General features: G+C 46.7%; 1 protein-coding gene across 1 annotated transcript in view; it reads left to right on the forward strand.

Moving 5' to 3' along the window:
- Positions 1 to 540: 540 nt before the first annotated feature.
- Positions 541 to 21,304, forward strand: part of LOC149325541 (uncharacterized) — a 32,758-nt gene continuing 11,994 nt past the window's right edge. The window contains exons 1-3 of the mRNA XM_089564329.1: positions 541 to 630; positions 9,711 to 9,850; positions 16,634 to 16,701. Of these exons, the coding sequence (XP_089420455.1) occupies positions 541 to 630; positions 9,711 to 9,850; positions 16,634 to 16,701 (298 nt within the window). The remainder of the gene's footprint in view (positions 631 to 9,710; positions 9,851 to 16,633; positions 16,702 to 21,304) is intronic.

Below are 21,304 nucleotides of genomic sequence, written 5' to 3' on the forward strand. Positions count from 1 at the left end.
TTATTTTCCTCAGTATTAGTTAACCAGCCCACTGTTACCACAGCTTAACTGCATCATGATTCACTACGCTGTTGAAAATGCTATGGCGCAAAAAATGCTCTTCTAACTCAAAAAGCTTATTTTTTAAAATTGCAGCACACCTGAGGTGAAACACCCGGTATATAGAGAGAGCCAGCCAGGCCTGCCGTACTTCGTAGGCATGAATGTTATTGTCATGCATGGGAATGGTTTACGCCCGCCAAATGTGTAGTTCCTCCACAATGTGAAAGGAGGCGCAAGCGAAATATAAATCTGCCACTTGTGTCCAAAAAGTCACTGCAAATTTCTGATGAACTGTCAGGCACATCACTGTCATGAGGAAATTAGATTGCTTGTAAACTTCGCCAATAACATTGGAGGAGCCATGCGACGCTGCATATTATACCCGCGTTGCTCCCCACTGCTACAGCGCATGTGACGGAGAATACAGAGGTGCCTACATCGGTGCAGTGAACTCTTCTGGAAACTGGGATGTCTGGTTTAGCAGGACTTTTTTCGCTGATGGTCTGCTGTACCCCCCAAGCCCTGGGGAAGCTTGGTCCTCCTGGAGGTCCACGGAAACTCCACCATGAAGTGGCAGACGCCTTAAAGGTACGCTTTTGACACAAGTCTCAATTTATTTGCCATTCGTTACAGTTAATCCTGGAGACGTAAGGCACGCACGACCATCCTGATAAGCCTCTGTTACACTGCGTTTTCACGTTGCACTCGTAAATACACAAGGCTATGAAACACGTATAAGCAAGCACTAGAGAAGGTTAGTAAGAAGTACATTAGGCAGGCCTTCACCGCGCAGTGGACGTAGTTAGGCCAATGACGATCGAATATAATATTATTTAGAGCAGACTTTATTTTTCGTCTAGTGCTCTAAAGAAGTGATAAAAAAAGATTGTATCGCAATAAACATTTCGACCTGTTTTGCAGGCAGCGTGTAACGCTCTTCCTGTAGAAGATGGTATACATGCTTGTGGGTTAAATAAGTGTTTTTTTACAGCCTCCCGGTTTTCAACCAAATGCGCACCACTAAATTGATGATAGCTGTAGCTACATGTGCAAATAATATTGCACTCTTTAACTGGGACATATGAACAAGATTCGTGTTTCACTTATCTTTGACGAGCTACTCTTTTTGTTGATAAATGATTTCTCATGAACTTTTGATATAAATAATAATCTCTGGATATTTTCGGGAGTTTTGCACTTGCGTTTTTTCGCGCCGACTCCAGTAGCTCTCAGTAGCTTTTTGTGCTCCTGCCATGCTCTTTCGCTTTCTTCACAGCCGCTTGTGGACATGACTTGAAAGTGGTTCAAAACTATTGTCAACTATATTTACTCGGAGGATGGCGGAAATTTTGGTAGCGCAACCGATATGCGATAGTCCTTAACAGACTAAAGATTTGTAACACAGATATGAAAATTTTGTTTTTTAGCGCTTGGCTGTTTGTGGTCTTTGATTGTACACATGCAGAACCTGCAGAACACATGCAGAACCGTAGCGTGGCCTTGTGGTAGAGCATCCGCCTCGCATTCGGGAGGTGCTGGGTTCGATCCCCAGTACCGCCGGGTACCCATCGGTTTGTTTAATGGGTACAAGATTTCCCCTGGCCTGGTGCTCGGCTCTTCTTTCTGCCGCAGCTTTCTGCCGCAGCTTTGATGAGGATGAAAAGTCGTTGTAATTGAGAAGGCCACAGATTTGGACTTGTGTGCGCCTGGGAAGGCCAGGAGCCAACGACGCCGAGTTTCTGGTAAAGGGAGCCCCTGACGACAGGTATGAGAGGGCGAATGATTGCCTAGCTAGGTGATTTCATCCAATGAACGAATGGTACAGCCTTTGTTGAGGAGTTGGTATTCGTGGTTAAATTAGGCTACCAGCACATTGGGTTGAATATTATGTAGGGTGCACTTTGCAGTGCCAATTGCGCGTTCGAGTAGTGCCTGTTCGTTACTTTAGTGATTCGGGCAGCGTGTGCACATACGAAGACCATCATGTGTGACTGGAGCGGCACACTCACATCTTATTGAAGGCACTCAGGGTGAGAGAATTTGCGCGGCTGCTCTCAGGTGGTACAACTTCGTCTCCCAAAAATAAAAATGAACTTACACTGAAGGTGCGCGAGGCTTGATGCTCAGTCAAGAGCTCCAAGCCCAAAGCACTTGGGACAGCGGTGCTGCAGAACAATTATGATCCTCTGATTTTGATGTGTTTGTCCTATTACTCGCGATCTTGTGGCACGTCGCCCCGAGGGCTTATTAACGTGGCCTTAAGCGTAGCGGATTTGCGGGCAATTATTCTTCCGTGAGCTTCTTTAGTTGTGTGTCGAACGGGCCGCACAGACAGGGTAGCTGGCATCAATGTTCACGAAAACAATTACGGTGTGGCGGTCAATAGCCACTCCTCTAATAGCATGCTGGCTTTGTAGTCTGGACTCGGCTTCTCGGGATGATCGGATCGCAGCTGGTACGCAAGGTTGTAACTACTTCGAGGAGCAGCGTCGTTTTGAAGTTCTGTCGAGTTGTTGTGGAGTGGTCTAAGGGGTCGGCTTTTATGTTGTGGTTTGCTGACTACACAATAATCACCATGCAGCGTCGTTGGCAGGGGATCTTCGTCGTTTCGCCGAAAAGCGACTACGCCTCCAAAAATTGTCTTCTTCATTTTTACTGTAGGTGGGCTGGAACATCGCGGCTAACGGGGGCTTCGTATCCTCGGCGTGGCGACTCGAAACGAGAGGGTGACGGCAATGTTTAGCCGGGCAGGTGGTCCAGTACATACTCCTCTTGACGCGCGTAGTCGATGGTCTGCGGGTGCTGGCCGGGCCACGGCCGTGGAGCATCGATCGCCAAACCGCGGAAACCGAAACAGAGCACGGAAAGAGGCACAGGATGTGGCCGGCCGCAAAGCAATGTATGCACAGTGAGTAGTTGTGTGGAGTCCTCCTGGCGACCGGCTTGCTGAGGCTTGAGCATCGCCTGTAGAGGCATGGCGGGTGAAGGCGAGGGGCAGGGTTCTGAAACAGTTGGATCACACCCAAAAATTTCATGGACCTATGCTTACCGGCTTAGCGCAATAATAAGCGAAGGCTGACAGGAATTTGCTAGTGAGAAGTCCTGAGCTGCAGGCCCAATGTGGCGTTTCACAGGTTACTGTCCGGTTGGGTATCTGTACGCTCATATCACACTTGGCTTTCTTCCGCATACTGTCTCGGTTTGAACTATTTTCCTGACTTTATGGACACGACTGCCCACTTACACAAAGTAAACAAGACTGTTCAGTTCCCGGTGTAACCTTATTCGCAGTAGAGACCCTGCCCTGGATATCAGGAAAGGGCCTTAACTGGGCCTGCGCAGCCAAAACTGACCGGCGAGTTATGTTGCGTCTTGAGAGTGGCATGGCTTCAGACGCGCAACATGCGATAGTTGCTTTCGCGGAATGGCGACCGGATGCGGTGAGGCGTGAAATCTCATATATGATGCCACTAATTTTGGCCACAACCACGTAAGTGCCATCGTAGTGGGTCAGTAGCTTTTTATGCAAGCCCCGGCGCCTGACTGGGTGCCAAGCCCAGGCTGTATCGCCTGGAGCGTAGATAAAATGCCGGTGGTGGCTATCGTAGCGGTCTATGATGCGCTCATGTGAAGCAACGGACCGCAGGCGGGCAATCCGACGAGCTTCTTGAGCTAAAGAGAGGATCTCGGCGTTACAGAGGTTGTCACTGTTAGAAAACGGTAAAATGGTGTTCAGGCTGTAGCGCGGCGGGCGAGCGTACAAGAGGCAGAATGAACTATAAGCGGTCGCTTTATGAGTTGGGGTATTGAAGGCGTATGCGATGAAAGGCAGTATTTTGTCTCAGTCCTTATGTTGAGAGTTCACATGCATGGCAATCATGTAGGTCAACGTTTTGTTTATGCGTTCCATCAAATCGTTTGTCTGTGCGTGATATGGCGTTGAGTGCCAGTAAGCAACTGTGTGAAAACGTAGCAGCTCTTCAACGATATCGGCCCTGAATTGGCAGCCGCGGTCACTGATTACCACTCGAGATGGTCCATGCCGTAAGAGGGCAGAGTTCAGAAGAAATAGCGACACTTGATGCGCGGTGGCCGATGGTAGAGCGGCCGTTTCACAATAACGTGTAAGGTTGGCCGCACATAATACGATGCAGCAATTGAAATTTAGAGATTTGGGAAAAGGTCCCAGAAAAATTCAGGGGGCGCTTTGACGGTCTAAAGTGGGTAGAGGCGGAAGCGTTTTCCGCACCACCTTCGCTGTTTCTGTGGCACTGGTGGCGTCACATATAATTGAGTACTAATTACTAAGTGATGACAAATCACTAATCAATGGTTAATTACTGAGTAATGCCTGAATACTAATTAACTGCTAATTAATGACGCTTAAGCTTCGCCTTTAGGAGTGGAACGCGACAGCGCGTTGTAGCGCTGCCAGGGAGTCCACGGAACGCCATCACCCGTTCAGCGCGATGCCTTGCCCTTTGAACGCAACGCTTTTTGAGGAAAGGAAATGGCGCAGTAATTCTCCATCATCTCGGTGGACACCTGAACCGCACCGTAGAGGAAGGGAGGAAGTGGGAGTGAAAGAAGATAGATAAAGAGGAGCGTGAATGAAGAAAATGAAAATTGTATTTGAGGAAAGGAAATTACGCAGTAACTGTCTCACAAAATTCAGGGGGGCACTTTTTTGACCTAAAGTGTGGTCACTGATGTGTGGTTAAGATTTTAAGCTTCGCCCCTAAGAGTGGAAAGCGACAGCGTCTTGCAACGCTGCCAAGGAGTCCATAGAACGCCATCGCCCATTCGGTTCTACGCCTCGCTCGTCGGTAAATTGGTTTTTGAGGAAAGGAAATGTATCTGTCTCTCATTTGTCGGTGGACACCTAAACATAGCCGGAAGGGAATGGAGGAGGATGAGAGTGAGTGAAGACACCGTATTCACTAGACGCGCCTTTGTTCATTCAAAACCATCGAGTTGGCATGGCGGAGTGGATAGCATGCTCGTCTCTCACGCCGATGACCGGGGTTCGATTCCTGAGCTCGACTGATTTCTTAATCGGTTTTATTTATTTATATGGCCTGACTAGTAAAGCTAATTAGGCTAATTGGGCAATTAAGCAATTAACTAAGCTCAGTCCCACTTGGAGCAGCACTATACGATACTAGCCAAAGTACAATTGGCCCCGTTTGAAATTCGCGCACTGTGACGTCACGACCGTTTCCACCAATTGAAAAGCGTGACATTTTCTGTCGACAACTGCTGCTTACAACGATGAGACATTAAAGGCTTCCGCCTTAATATCAATTCCGACCTGCTCGAACGGACTGCTGGGATGCGTCACAGGGTGATGTAGGCCAGGGGAGCGGTGGTAGGGAGTTCGTGGCTCTCACACTGCGTGAAACACCTGAATGTCAGTTAAAGAAGGCTATGTTGTCTGAGGAAACATTCACTGTAACGTCAGGGTGTGCGGGAATGTCGCACATCAGCGTATTGAAAAGAAGTGGCGAAAGCACAAAACCTTGTGGCACACCTCTGGTCTTCGCATAGGTGTTGAGGTAAAGGTGCAAACGATCTGCCGTCCAGCCGACCCAACTTACCTCTTTTTCACTTCCCCTACTTCGCCCTCGCTCGTCCGTGGCAAAATGAAAGGCGCGGATTAGATGAAATAATGATCAGGCATCTAAGCGAGAGAAATGCAAACATCAAGGAATATTTTGGGCACAAATATACAATCGCCAACTGGAGGAATGCTGCAGTAGTTGAAGTTGTTTTGGGCAGTTGATATACGAGTACACATTTAAGATGGGCGAGAGGTTGGGGAGCAAAAGCTGGAACTTGTAATAGGCGCGGAAAGAAGGAATTAACAAATTGTCTTTGAATGGTGTTTTTAAGATGGTAGACTGGTGCTGTAATGGAGCAGTGTTGCTATAAAGGACAGAAAGCTGGCGGAAGAGAGGCGATGTAAGCTTAAAAGTCCGTGTTCATACCTCTGTTTCACATGTACAATATTGTGGTTCTGAAACAAATGTAATGTGCGAAATAAGTAGTCCGGACAAAACATGTGACGGATAGACTTTTTCTTCAAAACTAGCATTTTGTTGAAATTTTGCTTGGTTGTTGTCAGCCATACCATAGTGCAATAATTTACTTGTCAAAGGAATAAAGTGTGACATATCTGAAGTTTTATTCTCATTGGGAGAAACGCAGAATTCCTTGCTATTACTTCAGTTAACGCGGAAAGTTTCTTGGATATTTTTTCAAAATGAAAATACCATGTAAATATGATGGCAAAATATGATGGAAGCATTCCAGCCTTTGCTGGCTAGAACCAAAATCTTAAGGCGCAGTCGTAACGAGGTAGCACGTGAACTCGCAGAGGCTTTTTTCATTGACAAGTCAGGTGATGAATGCGTAAGCGATTCTAGTATCAAATTGTATTAGAAAGAGAAAACTTTCCTGGCATGTGCGCTTAGGCAATGAGTGGATAAGCATCTAGGTATATATATATTTGTGTTCTTTCTGAATAAAATCAGTCGCGAGTTTGCGCCCGTCCATGTCCTTTCTCGTCCGTGTCTTTTTAGCGCAATTCCCTTCTTTAAGTATGTACGACAAACTCGCCCAACAACGTGCTCTCTTAAATATGATGAGAATGTAGAGCGAAGAATCTTGTTGTGGTTAACTACTTCTATTGCCTGTCCGCCACACTTAATTGCGTGTCCATAACCTTAGTTTCTTGGGGATTAATCTTAGGTTTGTTTCACTTCGTCCAATGGTCTAGATTTTCAAGAATTTGATTGCATCTGATTGCTCAGCTATTTGTATCGGAACCAGATAGGCGAATGATGCAGTCATCAGGATATTTAGCGAATTTTACAGTTTGCTAAATGATCACAAAGTGTCACTAAATAAAAAAAAGAAGCCCTAACACGCACCCTTGCGGTACGCCATGTAGTATTCACAATGACGACGACATGTGACCTGTATACTCACGCACTGCGACCTATTGTCAAGATAAAGTTTCCATTGCTGATGAGGTTGGTGTAGAGAGTAGTGAGCTTTGGCAAAATAATGAACAATCCAAGGGTTATCAGCCGGTTTTCAACATTTTTAAAAATGGGTTCTTTGAGGGCTCACAGAGCGGATTCTGAATAGTTCATCTTCCCTTTCTGAAACAAGAGTGTGCATCAGAAATAAAGCCTGTCCTGTCGAAAAAACTATTTATTTTATTCCACAGTTTTTTCAAACCCTTTCGAGAAGACGGGCAAAACAGATATACGCCTATAATTTGTGGGTACATTTATATGTTCTCCATTATACAAAACCCGACAATCTATCTCTCTTCATCGCATTTTGTAACGCCCCAACGTCGACGATGGCAAGGTTGAAAATACACGCACGTACTCAAAGAATAAATTCCGTAACTTTTTTAATTGGCTTGACTTTCAAATTATCTCCATCTAATGCTTTAGTGACGAGAATGTTATAAGCACTTCCAGTTCATCCGCCGGGCTAAGAAATACACCCTCTATACAAGCGCAGGATTACCTGATCTTGTTATGTTAACAAAATCATATGCAACTTCTGGGCCATAGTTATTGTTTGGTATGTATTCGGGTACAGCATCTTTTTCTCTCAGCCTTTAATTTCTCTCAGCCTATAATTCACGAAACCCTAGTGTAAATCAAAAGGAATAAATGGGCTTGGGCAGGGCTTGTAATCCAAACGCACGACAACCACTGGTCCTTAAGGTTGACGCAGTCGAGTTCAAGAGAACGCAAGCATAGCAGGGGGCGGCCGGAAATTAGGTGGGCGGATGAGATTAGCAATTTTTCCGGGATGCTGTGGCCGCAGCTGGCAAAGGGCAGGATTAATTGGAGAGACAGGGGAGAGGCCTTTGCCTTGATGTAGGTTAATCAGGCTGATGATCATGACGATGATCAACTCTTTTAAATTTGTTCCGTTGCTTTGCATTTCTAGCTGCTCGTTTCTCCTCGGTTACAGCGGGTTGCTTAGCTCGCGTCCTCAGAGTACAGCTTTTCGACTAGTTATATCGACTATGTGATCTGACGCGGCTTTACGGTGAGACATAAGAGTTGACACACTTGGTACGGCGTGCTGCTTATTCATGGCGAAAGTGAAAGAGAAACCACCGATGCAGCACCTATTACGCCATCTCCTAGTCATGTAGTGTCACATCGGCGAGGCGGGTTAGCACGCGCAGATTGGCCTCTCCCAGCCTGCCCTCTCGTAATCAAGTGGCATAACACCTAACGGGGGTGGCTGCGCTCCGGAGCCTCTAGGTCAAACGTTTCTTGCAGCTGGAGTGCAGCAGGCAGGGACTAGAAAGCGCGGAGCGCAACCAGACACACATGTCTTATTCAGAACGTGATTCTGCATCATAGATTGCCTCTTTCAATCCTTCCTGGAACAGGTCAGGACCGCCTTATGCATCAATGCATCTGTGATCATTCGTGACGACCTCTAAAGGACGGCGGTACACTCAAGGGCGACATTTGTCTAGGGCCCACACAATGGCGACGCGCTCTTTTTCAGTCACAGAGTTGTTGAACTCAGCCTTGGTAAGTGTGCAGCTGGCATATGCAACTACATATTCGTCAATGCCACTGGTATTCATGTGGACTTCGGTCGGGAACGCCGGGTCAAGAAGGCGAAAGATTGGTGGTGCCGTCAGGTGTCGACAAAAGATGTAGGCATCCTTGCATGCGGGGGACGAAGCAGAAAAACTGACATTTTTGCTAAGCAGATGCGTCAAAGAGGCAGTAATCGAGGGAGAATTGCGAATGAAACTTCTAAAATAAGGGTATCCCAAGGAAGCTGCGGCGTTTCTTAGGGGTTGAAGGTTCGGGAAACGCAGTCATGGCACGAAGCTTAGCGGGGTCAGAGCGTACACCGTCATGCGACATAACGTGACCGAAAAGTGTGAGTTCACCGGCAGCAAAGGTGCATTTTTTTAGTTCGGCTGCAGGCCGGAGTTCGTGAGGCATGTCAAGGCGTGTTTTAGGCGCCATGGATGCGTCTCGAGGTCGGTCGAAAAGATGACGATATCGTCCAGGTACCACAGGCACGTCTTCCACTTGAGGCTACAGAGAGCTGTATCCATCATTCGCTCGGAGCAGCTGGAGCGTTGCATAGGCCGAAAAGCATGACAATGAGCTCGTAGAGGCCGTCAGCGGTCACAAACGCGGTTTTGGCACGATCTGAAGCTAGCACGGGTACCTGCCAATAACCAGAGCCCAAAGAAAGAGCCCCGCGCCTTGCAGACAGTCCAGAAAGTCATCAATATGGGACAAAAGGTCGACGTCTTTGCGCGTGTTCTTTTTAATGCGGCAGTAAAAAGGAGCCATTCGTCTTCTTCACGAGGACAACAGGAGACACCCATGGGCTGCTCGAGAGCTGAATAGCTCTGCTTTTAAGCATGAAGTTTGCTGGTTTACAGATGTATAAATTTCACTTTTCTGTCATATGTTGTTATCTGCCTGAAAGCTTTACTGCTAATTTATAAATGCTCCTCTCAGTTGGAATCTGATTTTCACAAAGACTTGTTATGTGCTTATGTCAGGTTGAGTTTTAGTGAGTGCCACTATTTTCAGAAATCTTACATCACCGACACTCCTCTTTCCTGTGGTTTTTCCTTCTTTCTATTGCAGGCTTTTACAACCTTCAAATTTGCAGTGTCCATCTCTGACTCTGACAACGACATTTTTTTTGAATGTATGTACACTACCAGGACCGAAGTCGACCTTGAAGAAAAAACAGCGACTTACGAGTGGTTTTTTCCGGAGATTGGGTATGCATATCTATCAAATGTGTTTTTCAGCTTTCTTTTGTAACGTACTTTAGACTAGGCAGTGCTTTAAAGACTATTCATTGGTAACCATGAAAGCAAAAAAATATTGGCTCTTACTTTTTTGCCTAAGAAAATGATTATACTTTGACATACGATTTGCAGAAGTGCGCAACCAATTCCAAGTTAGAGCAAAAAACTATTGAATGCACTCGAAATGGTGCGCAAGGGAAATTCATTTGTAGCTCACGAGAAACGTGTCAATGTTCTTTTGTCTAAAATTTAGTACGAATGATCAGTTCAAAACAGAAAACAGATAAGGCACTTTGGCTGCGGCATCACTAACAGAAATACGTGCAGGCATAAAAAAGAAAGAAAGCATTTACTTCTCAAGAGCTACCTACTTGGAGATTATGGTGGTCTTGTGTTTGGAAGTTTCTCTGGTCCGAAATGGGTCGTTTTATCATTGAGTATTTTTTCTTGCTTGCGTTGGGTCAAGTCAAAGTTTTTGTCCGAATTGTGTGTTGGACTAGGTGGGTAATCGAATCGAATTCTTAAAGTGCAAGTGAAGCCAAGAGTCCCCAGAATTGGACGCAGCCAGCGCTATATTTCGCTAGGTTTATACAGAATTTTTTTCGGTAAACAGCATGCCTGCGTAGTAGCAGTCAGCACTGGCTTGCGCAACGTAATTGCCGAAGGGATAACAAGAAAAGTAAAAACATCAACATACAATGAAAGGTTTGGGTCCGGGGTTTGAATCTCAGACCCGAGCCCCGGACCAGGACGAATTTTAAAGCGAAAGCTTTACTAGCTTAACGGCCCCGATTTCGCTGTCTGCACGAATGACCTTGAACAGGAGGAGTGGAGCTGCTTAACCAACCACGTGAAGTACCACGTGCCGCCGCGGTGGCTCAGTGGCTATGGTGCTCGGCTGCTGTCCCGAAAGACGCGGGTTCGATCCCGGCCGCGGCGGTTGAATTTCTTTGGAGGAGAAATTCGAGGCCCGTGTACTGTGCGATGTCAGTGCACGTTAAAGAACCCCAGGTGGTCGAAATTTCCGGAGCCCTCCACTACGGCGTCTCTCATAGCCTTAGTCGCTTTGGGACGTTAAACCCCATAAACCAAACCAAACCAAGTACCACGTGACTCGCAGCAACTGCAGCCGTGTGCTCCGCCGTCGCCGCGGCCTCTCTGCGCTGCGTATCTAGTGTCTCGCTATGACCGAAGCAACTAAACTATACTAGCTTCGGCTATTGGCCCAGCAGTTTTTGCAAACGTTTTGTAATATTTGTATAGGAAAGAATGTATAAGCAAGAATGAAAGGAAGAAAGAAAGAAAGAAGAAAGGAAGCAGGAAAGGAAGGAAGAAAGAAGGAAAGAAACAGAAAAAAGAAAGAAGGTTTGGTTTGGTTTATGGGGTTTAACGTCCCATAGCGACTAAGGCTATGAGAGACGCCGTAGTGGAGGGCTCCGGAAATTTCGACCACCTGGGGTTCTTTAACGTGCACTGACATCGCACAGTACACGGGCCTCGAATTTCTCCTCCAAAGAAACAGAAGGAAGAAAGGAAGAAACAAAGAAATAAAAAAGGAAGAGAGAAAGAAGGAAAGAAAGAAAAACTAGATAAAGAAAGAAAAAAGAGAAGGAAAGAAAGAAAGTCAGCCAGAGCCGACGTCCTCGAGAATGAGAACTCTGATCATCCGGTCGACATTTACAATCGTGGGAGAGATTCAGCAGTCGATCGGGAGCGTAAACGGGCTAAACGGGTAGCCGAAAACGATGAAGAGCGGGAGCTGCGAAAGCAAAGGTCAGGCTCATAACTGCCCCCCTGGGGCAGTGGACACCTCAGTCACGCTGCGTGGCGGTAGTGACAGATGTGCGCTGCATGCGTTGGCATTGGCAACGTTGTCGCAGAAACGCGGCACTGAAGCCATAGGCCGTAGGCGTTCATTGTGTTTTTTGGCGTTGGCGTTGGCACCGTTCTAGACTACGATGATTTTGACGAAAGGAAGGGCGCATAAATGGCTCTCTGGATCAGTGGACGCCTGAGTCGCGCTTTGAGGTACTACGTAGCGGTGGTGAAGGACAGAGATGTGAGCTGCATGCGTTAGCTCTGACAACGATGTAGGAGACACGCGCATTGCAGCGATAGGACGCAGTGTGACTTCGCGCTGGTTATGAAAGCGTGACTTTCGCTTGCGTAACAAGGGTTCACTGAGCTAAGTCGCAGCTATTTTTAACAGCGATGCTGTTTAAGCCAGACGTTCTTCCGTTAGTATTGCGCAGCGGTGGTTGTGTTCGCATTAATGAGGTTATCGACGGATGCCTGACGCCCCCTGTCAAAGCGGACGAAATCTATTGTATTAATTGTCGTCTGCCCCGACAGGGGGCGTCAGGCATCCGTGGGTGCTACTTGAATATAAACGTACGTACTGATATAAACGATATGTTCTGATGAGAAGACTGGGTGTTCGTTGATCTTGGGGATAAGGGGGGGGGGGGGGGGGGGGGGAGTTGGATACGACCAGAGATAGTAAGGACGAGTATAATCACGATTAACTTAGTCGAACCAAACCCAAATAGCGTTGCTGTGTCATCAATATTACACGAGAGGGTAATCTGCCTTACAATTTTTTTTTTGAACTACGAAGTTTCTGTGGAAGCTGTATAGCTGTCTTCTGTTGCCGCATGGCTACGCTTGGGTGGATGAAAGTTTATTTCATTTATTATTGCCCTCAAGACTATTTGGCGGTAAAGAGGGGAGCGATTAAATGAAAACGAAGTAAAATATGAAATACAAGTTTTGTAGGTTCCTAATCGTACAATGCTATCTAGTGCATTTTTAAAGCATTGATGGTCTTCAATGGCAGCGATTGGAAGGCGGTTCCAATCCCATGACGTGCGTGGAATAAAACTGTGGGAACAGGGTTTAGTACCACAAGAAATAATTCCGACTTTGTGACACTGGCCAATGCGAGTGGAACGACAGGGGGGATTAGAGAATAGTTCATTGCTCATGTGGGTGTTCAGGAAGTTGATTTGGTTTACTCGTTTATTGGGTTTAACGTTCCAAAGCAACTGAGGCTATTAGGGACGCCGTATACTGAAGGGCTCCAGAAATTTCGACCACCTTGGGTGTCTTTAATGTGCACTGGCATAGCACAGCACACAGGCCTCCAAAATTTTGCCTTCATCGAAATTCGGCCTTTGTGAAAAAGGCAGAGATTTTAGTAATTTGCTCCCTTATTATTAGTTTATTCTACCTTGGGGGGGATTCGCATAAACATTAAACCAATGAAAGAAATTATGCCACACCCTTGCTCAACTTGATATGGCGTCAAAAGTGCGTGCCATACCTACTAGATCTTACTTCTAAAAACAGTCGCTATTTTCGAATATTGCGAAGACACTTCGCTCACGCAGTTATTACACTAGCCATAAATAAGCGACGCTTCCAGCATCTCTCTTTCGACCTGTTTTGTGCCATGTCCGAAGACTAGATAGAGTGCTGGGCGGAAGGAAGCATCGGGGGAAGTTTCTCGCAATGCAGCGGGAGATTCGCTCAGCCTCTTGTTCCCAAAAACCGTACGCGTTGTCGAAGACTGTCATGAGAGGTCCGTTTGTATAGGTGATTTGCACTTTCCCAGGGCTGTATGGTGTCTGATAGACGACGCCTCTGCAGTAAGGAATATGCCCGCTTTGGTGCCTCATCTGAAAAGCGGCCCGGCGATGTGGAGCTCCTTGAATAAGTCTAGGTAACTGAGACAATATACATGCCGCAGTACCTTAACGACGGCCTCGGTTCAGGCAGCCTTGATGCCATAGGACGCATAAGAGGGTTCTCAAAGCTGCCGCCCTCTCCATTCGATGACCTTTTGCGTCACACCAGCCGTCGCCGTACCTTGGTTGGTAGAGCTCCGGAAGTGAAATTCGGAGGTCGAGGGCTCAGATCTCCCATCCTACTGATCAGCAGCCCAAAGTAAAAAATAACGCTCCCATATGCTAATTTGTTTCGGTGGCTGTTGCCTTCCTTGATTGGATTGCATTTAATAAGAGCCCTCATTTCCATTTCCATGACTAGAGCAGCCAACAGCCACAGAAACCAAGGAACACAGGAAAATTTTTTATATTTATTTTGTGACGTTGATCAATGCAGAATATTACTGAATATGCTATCGCTTAAAGATTAGAAAATCAGAAGAAAAAGCAAACACATGCCACCGGTGGGAACCGAACCTGCGACCACTGAATTACGCGTCCGGTACTCTACCAACTGAGCTACCGCGACAGCTGTGAGATGTGCTGCTTTCTGGGGTATTTATCTTTACAAGTGACCTAAACTTGAGAGTGTTCCTCAGCGTCACCACTTTTATAAGCGGCGGACGTAGTACGTCCTGAGTTACCGCTGGTGTGACGTGGAACGTGATTGAACTTCGAGGGTGGAAGCTGTGTGAGAACCCTCTTATGCTTCCTGCGGCACCAAAGCTGCCAGAACCGAGGCCCTCGTTAAGCAGTTAAGCAGGCAAGGGAAGGGGAATGAGGGACTCGTTATTTATATTAGAGAAGCCAAGAGCCGCAGAAATCCTCCTTTTTTGACTCTGTTTGAGTCGTCTTCCCCCCCACTGCAATGCCTCACGGCACGGCGCTGTGGGTACTGTAATAAATAAATAATAAATAAATAAATAAAAATCAAGGAACATTGGGGATCAATAAGTGGTAGGCAGGCAACCGGCAACCAATTCAGAAAAACATTTATTGACTCATCACGCAGAGGATGCAAAAAAAAAAGAAGCAAGAGCAGTGAAGTCCTGGAATTCAATGTCGTCTCCATTGTTTTTATTTGCATCCTTTCGCAGCGCGTGAAACGGAGCGGCGGTCACTCGTTTGGGCTCAGTTAGCGCGCATGTTTGGTTCGTTCAAGACACAGCCGAAAGCGCTGCAGTATGGTTGTGCAAGAGCGTAGTCACGTGTTTTTTCTTTAGATTTCGCGATTTTTATTAAATGCCTGAAAAAAGTGCCTACAAACATATGAATCGGCTATTTGAGAACCGGCTTTGGCTTGCAGGCACAGCGACATCGCCAGTCCACGTAACTCTTCTAAATAGCCCAATTTTTTTCGGCCACACAGCCGAGGGTAACCACGTTTTTGAAATTTTAATAACTGATAAAGATATTACTAAGTATGGGCAACACGCCTTTATTGCCAGTTAGCACACCTTAGCTTCATTCAGATGTAAAACACGGCTTGCAATACTGTGCCGTAACTCTACTAACTCAAAAAGACCATTTCCATACATTGTGCAAAACCTTTGGTTGCACTGTATAGTGCGGCTGTTATCGTAAATGGTGGGTTCTTGAAAGAAAACACTAAACTGCACCAATTACTGAAAGCATTCCAGATCCGAAAATATGCATAATGACACAAACGTATATGCCGCTTTCGTAAGGGCACGAAATTTTGAGATAATAGCTAGTACGAAATTTTGGAGATGAAAGCAGGTTGGATTATTGTTGTCAAGGGCGAACTTATAGAGTGTTCTTTTAACTTTCATAAAGTTGTACAATGTAGCGTCGTTGGCACCTCGCAAGAATTATTCTCCTTGTGATCCTTACCGACCCTGTTCTTGAAAAACAAAATATTTCAGATCTCTTTGAAATAACTTATCTTGCGCCCATTTGCGGTTTTCACAACCTTGGGAAATTCCTTTTTCCCCGACAAAGCTAGGTCAACAAATGTTGCGTCACTCACTTCCAGCATTACTAAACACACTTTACTACAATCAAATTGACATCAACGGCACTAACATTTCCCGGGTAAAGGCTTTCCTTGAAGAGTTAGAATCAAGCCATTGAATGCATTAACACCTTCACAAATACTGCTGTTTACTTTTAACGGATGTGATCATTTACAGGGCCTTATGATTAGGCTTTTATTGCGGTGCAATAAATGCTTTCATTGTTATTTTTATTTCCTAACTTACATTGTACATATTCCACTTACAATTGTATAATTTCACTGTGTGAATTGTTTATTTGAGCTTGTTCGGTGTAATTAATATTTCTTTTGCTTTGTTCCACTCACATTATTTTTATACGTACTTATTCATATGAACATTGCACTTTCAATTGCATATTGGCATTGTGTAATTGATTTTTTCAGATTTTCTGTGCATAATGACAATTTTTGTTCGATTCTACGATCTGTAAATGTCTCTGTTGTTAAACTAGAATTTTGTCGTCACCAAATCCCATGAAAAGGGGGCTCGAACGTAATCAAATGGACTTGCTGAACTTTTTGTTTGAGCCCTCTCCATTGTTTTGAACGGAAATAACCTCAATTGGAATTTTAATTTGAATTTCTAAATCACTACCCTCCAGTGGGCCCAATTTTCGCTCTAACAAATCAGATTTTTTTTCTCAGGCGCGGCCAAGGAATTTAATAAAAAATATCTTATCTAAATGCACATAGAATAGGAAACATTTTGTGAGAAAACGAATTGTCACATATCGCATTTTTAGATATACAGAGCAGGGTTCCGGCCTTCTAAAAATAAAAAATCAAGAAATTATGTTTTTATAGTCGAGAAACTATATTGTTATATTGGAATAGTAGGTAGTGCAGGAAAGAAACTGGATTGCTATTTTTATTTTTCAGAAAGATTTTACTGGTATTCTTTTTTGGTTAGTAGTTGTCTGCGTTTACAGATCTGTACTTGTCATTAGGTAACTTCTGCTTAAGTGATATTTTTGGACTGCAGTGTTTTTAAATATGTGACAACATATGCAGGAGAGCAATACCCTTTCACGTCAAGGCTGGAGATGAACCTGGACCGATTGCATTTACGGTCGAAGATGGTGAGTAATAGTCTCAGTTTGCTTGCGTTTTGAAGGTCACGATTTTTCTGGCAACAAAGGATGTCGCTTCTACTGAAACAGAAGTACAGAAGGCTATCATAGATCTAATATCCAAGGAGTAATTGATAGTAGCGGTGGGGAAGAAATAAAATAATGTCATGTAGTGGTAACTGCAGTCCGGCGAGCAGGGAAAAAGCGAGAATGGCTTCCAAACGAAACTCTATTTGGGGCTGACTTGCGCCATGAATGAAGTGATTGGCTCGGCGGTGGCGCAGCAACTGGCGTGCTCGGCGGTCGTCGAACAGACTTCCCGTCGCTCCCATTCGTGCAGAATTTAAAGCGGATAGCGAACTTTCGAGATAAAGCGCGCGAAGTTATTAGCACATTCTGGAACTATGTAGAAGCGGCTCCGCCTGTATGCGATCAATCGAGGTAACTATGGTCGCTTCTTGGATAACAAACAAAACGATAAAGCGGAGTGCCGTCACTCTGAAGCATGAACAGACACTACAAAGATTTGCGGCATTACTCCTCTCTCAAAGAAGCGTCGATGAGATGCTTTGAAGCATTGGCGACTACAAACAAATAAAACGGATTGTGGAAAAATAAACACTAGGTGTGTAAACATCGTTCTTTATCGCGCTTAATAGGGCATTAGACGGACGACACGGATAACTTCTGGTCGAACGCGGCGTCGCTGGATGCGGTCATTTGGGTCAGGGAGGACCATATTCCAGTTCACCTAGCCGACGAAGAACCTTGTACGGGCCGAAACAGCGGCGCAAAAGCTTTTCACTAAATCCGCGGCAGCGAATGGGCGTCCAAACGGAGGCTCAGAATCCTGGCTTGTATTTCGCGCTGCGTCTTCGTAGGTTGTAGCGTCTGGCGTCGGTCCGCTGCTGGTCTTTGATCGGTAATCGGGCAAGACTTCGGGCTTCTTCTACGCGTTGAAGGTAGGATGCACATCGACGTTATCTTCTTGGGTAACGTTGGGAAGCATCGCGTCTAGTGTGGTCGTGGCCTCCCTGCCATGGGCGAGCCTAAAAGGCGCCATCTGGGCGGTCTCCTGCACTGCGGTGTTGTAACGACGGTGTAAGAGAGGATGATGTCCCTGGTCTTGTGTTCCGCATCAACATACGTGGCGAGCATATCGGGGATATTGTTGTTCAGGCACTCGGTCAGTCGATTGGTCTGCTGATGGTATGTAGTTGTCCTCCGGCGGCGGGGTTGGTTGTAACCCAAAATGGCTTGCGTCAGCTCCACCGTGTATGCTGTTGCTCTGACGGTGATGAGCCCATCGGGGGCGCCGTGTCGCAGAATAGTACACTTCACGAAAAATTTGTCGACTTCTGCTGCGTTTTAGTTCGGCAGGGCCTTTGCCTCGGCGTAGCAGGTTATTTAGTCTGTCCCTATGATGTTCAACTTATTTCTAAATGTTGACTTCGGGAAAGGGCTAAGCAAGTCCATGCCGATCTGCTGAAAGGGCCTTGAGGGGGGTTCAATGGGGTTCAGAAATCCTGCTGATCGTGTTCGAGGAGTCTTTCGTCGGTGACAATCTCGGCAGGTTTAGACATAATCTGCGCCATCGGCATACACTCGGGGCCAGTAATACTTGTTTTGAATGCGGTGGAGGGTGCAAGAAAACCCAAGAAGTCCGGCCGTCGCCTCGTTGTGCGAAGAGTGAAGAACTTCGCCCAGACTTGCAGGTAACAAAGAGGTAGGCTGTTTTGTTCGCTGCAAAGGTCTTCACAAGGACGTCATTCTGTACACAGAACGAAGGCAATCCGCGCTTGAATGAGGCAGGGTGTGAAGAAGCCTTTAAACTACTCGATGAGGCATTTTAGGTCGGGGTCTGAGCGCTGCTGCTGTGCAAAAGAGCTGGAGCTGATGGGTCCCATGAAGGCATCCTCATTGTCGTCCGGCGGTGGTGCATCTAAAGGGGCGAGTGACAGGTAGTCCGCGTCGGAATACTTGCGTCCGGACTTTGAAACGTCGGTGGCCTCAAACTCCTCGAGGCGGAGGTTCCACCGAGTGAGGCGCCCGGAGGGTTCCTTCAAACTGGCAAAGAAGCAATGTGGGTGGTGAATGCGGAGCACTTTGAACGGTCGTCCGTACCGGTACGGGCGAAATTTCGACGTAGCCCAGATGATGGTAAGGCACTAAACAGTTGTTGTATAGTTAGCCTCGGCCTTGAACAGGGAACTGTTAGCGTACGCGATTACAGTCCGTCAGTTTTTTGAATGAGGACAGCGCCTAGGTATGCGCTGCTTTCGTATGTATGAATTTCAGTCTCAACGTTTTGATCGCAGTGCACGATAATTGGTGGGGACTTCAAACGCCGCTGAAGTTCCTTGAAGGCTTCTGCTTGTGGCACTTCTCATTTAAATTTCACGTTTGCCCTTTAAGTAGGGTCACATTATCGGCAAAGCGAGAAAAGTTCTTGGAAAAAGGTCGGTAATACGCGCACAGTCCAAGGAACCTGCGCGCAGCTTTGTTATCGGCCGGTGGTGGAAACATTGCGATAGCAGCTGTTTTCTGCAGATCTGGGCGTACTCCTTCTTTGCTAGCGTTGTGGCCCAGAAACAGCAGCTCTTCATAGGCAAAGTGGCACTTCCCTGCTTTCAAGGTTAGGCCGTACAACATGATCGGGTCTAGTACTGTTCGGAGCCTTTTTAGGTGCTCTTCGAAGTTCCGAGGCGAAGACAACGACCTCATCTAAATAGACCAGACAAATTTGCCACTTCAGGTCTGCCAGCACTGTATCCGTTACCCGCTGAAACGTCATTGGTGCTGAAAAGAGGCCAAATGACATCACATTGAACTCGAAGAGGCAATCCTAAGTGATGAATGCGGTCATCTCGCGATCTCTTTCATCGACATAAATTTGCCAGTAACTGCTCTTGAGGTGCATCGATGAGAAAATGCAGGGGAGAGGGTAGATGTCCTTTTTGGTTATGTTGTTCAAGCGGCGGTAATTAACGTATAATCTAAATGCCGCGTCTTTGTATCTCACTAGAACAACCGGCGCCGCCCAGGTGCTCTTTGAAGGCTGGATGACTTCGCCGCATTTTTTCCACTTAATCCTGGATGGCTTCGGCGATGACGAGAAGCACTCGCTGTAGCTTCGAAGCAGATTGCGGATCTGGTCTTGTCTGTTCCGGGGCAGGGCGAGGTTTATGTCAAAAGTGCGCGAGTTCTCTTGGTCAGGCGAATCTTCTACGGATGGGTCGGAGAGCACGAAGAAGTATCGTACGTCGGATATTTCGTCGAGGAATGCAGTCGTCGTTCCTCTGTTAACGTGCCGGCATTCTTCGCTGATGTTAGTCAGCAGTACTTCGGTTTGTCCTTTGCGGAAATGTGCGATGCCTGCACGAAATGTGCGAGGCTGCACGAACCCGCGTCTGGTTTAGTCGGTTGTGCCTTTCGGCGCTGGCACTCACGACAGGTTCGTATGTAGCGTTTGGCGACCGCAGCAAACCTTAGCCAATGTTACTTTTTGCATATCCGCGCCAGCGAGCGGGAAACATGCGATGCGACCCGACGAAATTTCGTCGTGGCACGCACGCAGACTTTGTCATGAAGCATTGTAGGCACATAAAGCAGGCAGATGGTTTCCGTTGGGCCATAGTTAGCTTTGTAGAGGACACCATCGCCCAAGCAGAACGACGACAGTCCACGCTTGAAGAGTAGAGATGGCGATAGAGCGGTTCCTTCGAGGTACTCGATGAAGGACAGCAGTTGTGAGTTGGTCCTCTGTGTCCGGGCGAGAATGGACTTGGTGATAGCACCGAGGAGAGCCGAATAGTCATCTGACCCTTCCGTGTCGAAGAGAAGAAGAGCGCGGGATGGACAGTCAGCATCGCTGCTTTTCTGGCCGGACTTGTGCACGAGGTTTACATCAAATTCTTTTAACTGAAGGCTCCATCGAGCAAGCCGCCCCGATGGATCTTTCAGGTTTCCCAGCCAACACAGTGAATGTTGATGGCTCACGACCCTAAACAGGTAGATACAAGTACGGACGAAATTTCTTGGCTGCCCGCAGCACAGCGAGGCACTCCTTTTTCGTGCTGGAAGTAATCACGCGTTCTATACCATCCTGCCAGTGAATAAGGGCATCGCCATGGCCAAGTTTACTGGAATCAGTGTGCAGTTCCGTGTCGGCCTGCTCGTCGAAGTGGCCAAAGATAGGAGTACATTGGAGACATCACTTCAGTTCTGTCAGTTCCATTTCTTAGTCCGCCGCCGCGGTGGCTCAGTGGTTATGGTGCTCGGCTGCTGGCCCAAAGGACGCGGGTTCGATCCCGGCCGCGGCGGCTAGAATTTCTTTGGAAGAGAAATTCTAGAGGCCCGTGTACTGTGCGATGTTAGTGCACGTTAAACAGACCCGGTGATCGAAATTTCCGGAGCTCCTCACTACGGCGTCTCTCATAGCCTGAGTTGCTTTGGGACGTTAAACCCCATAAACCAAACAAAACCAAATCGTTTCCTAGTCCTGGGCCAAAAAGAATTGTTCAGTGTCTTCGTCAGGCGTGTCAGCGGTTCAGCAAGCTTCGAGAAATTGTGATCAAATCGCCGATAGTACGCGCAGGGGCCCAGAGCCAAC

The sequence above is a fragment of the Amblyomma mixtum genome, chromosome 10 (genome assembly GCF_055824585.1).
Source record: "Amblyomma mixtum isolate Tamu chromosome 10, ASM5582458v1, whole genome shotgun sequence".
Taxonomy (NCBI): Eukaryota; Metazoa; Arthropoda; class Arachnida; order Ixodida; family Ixodidae; genus Amblyomma; species Amblyomma mixtum.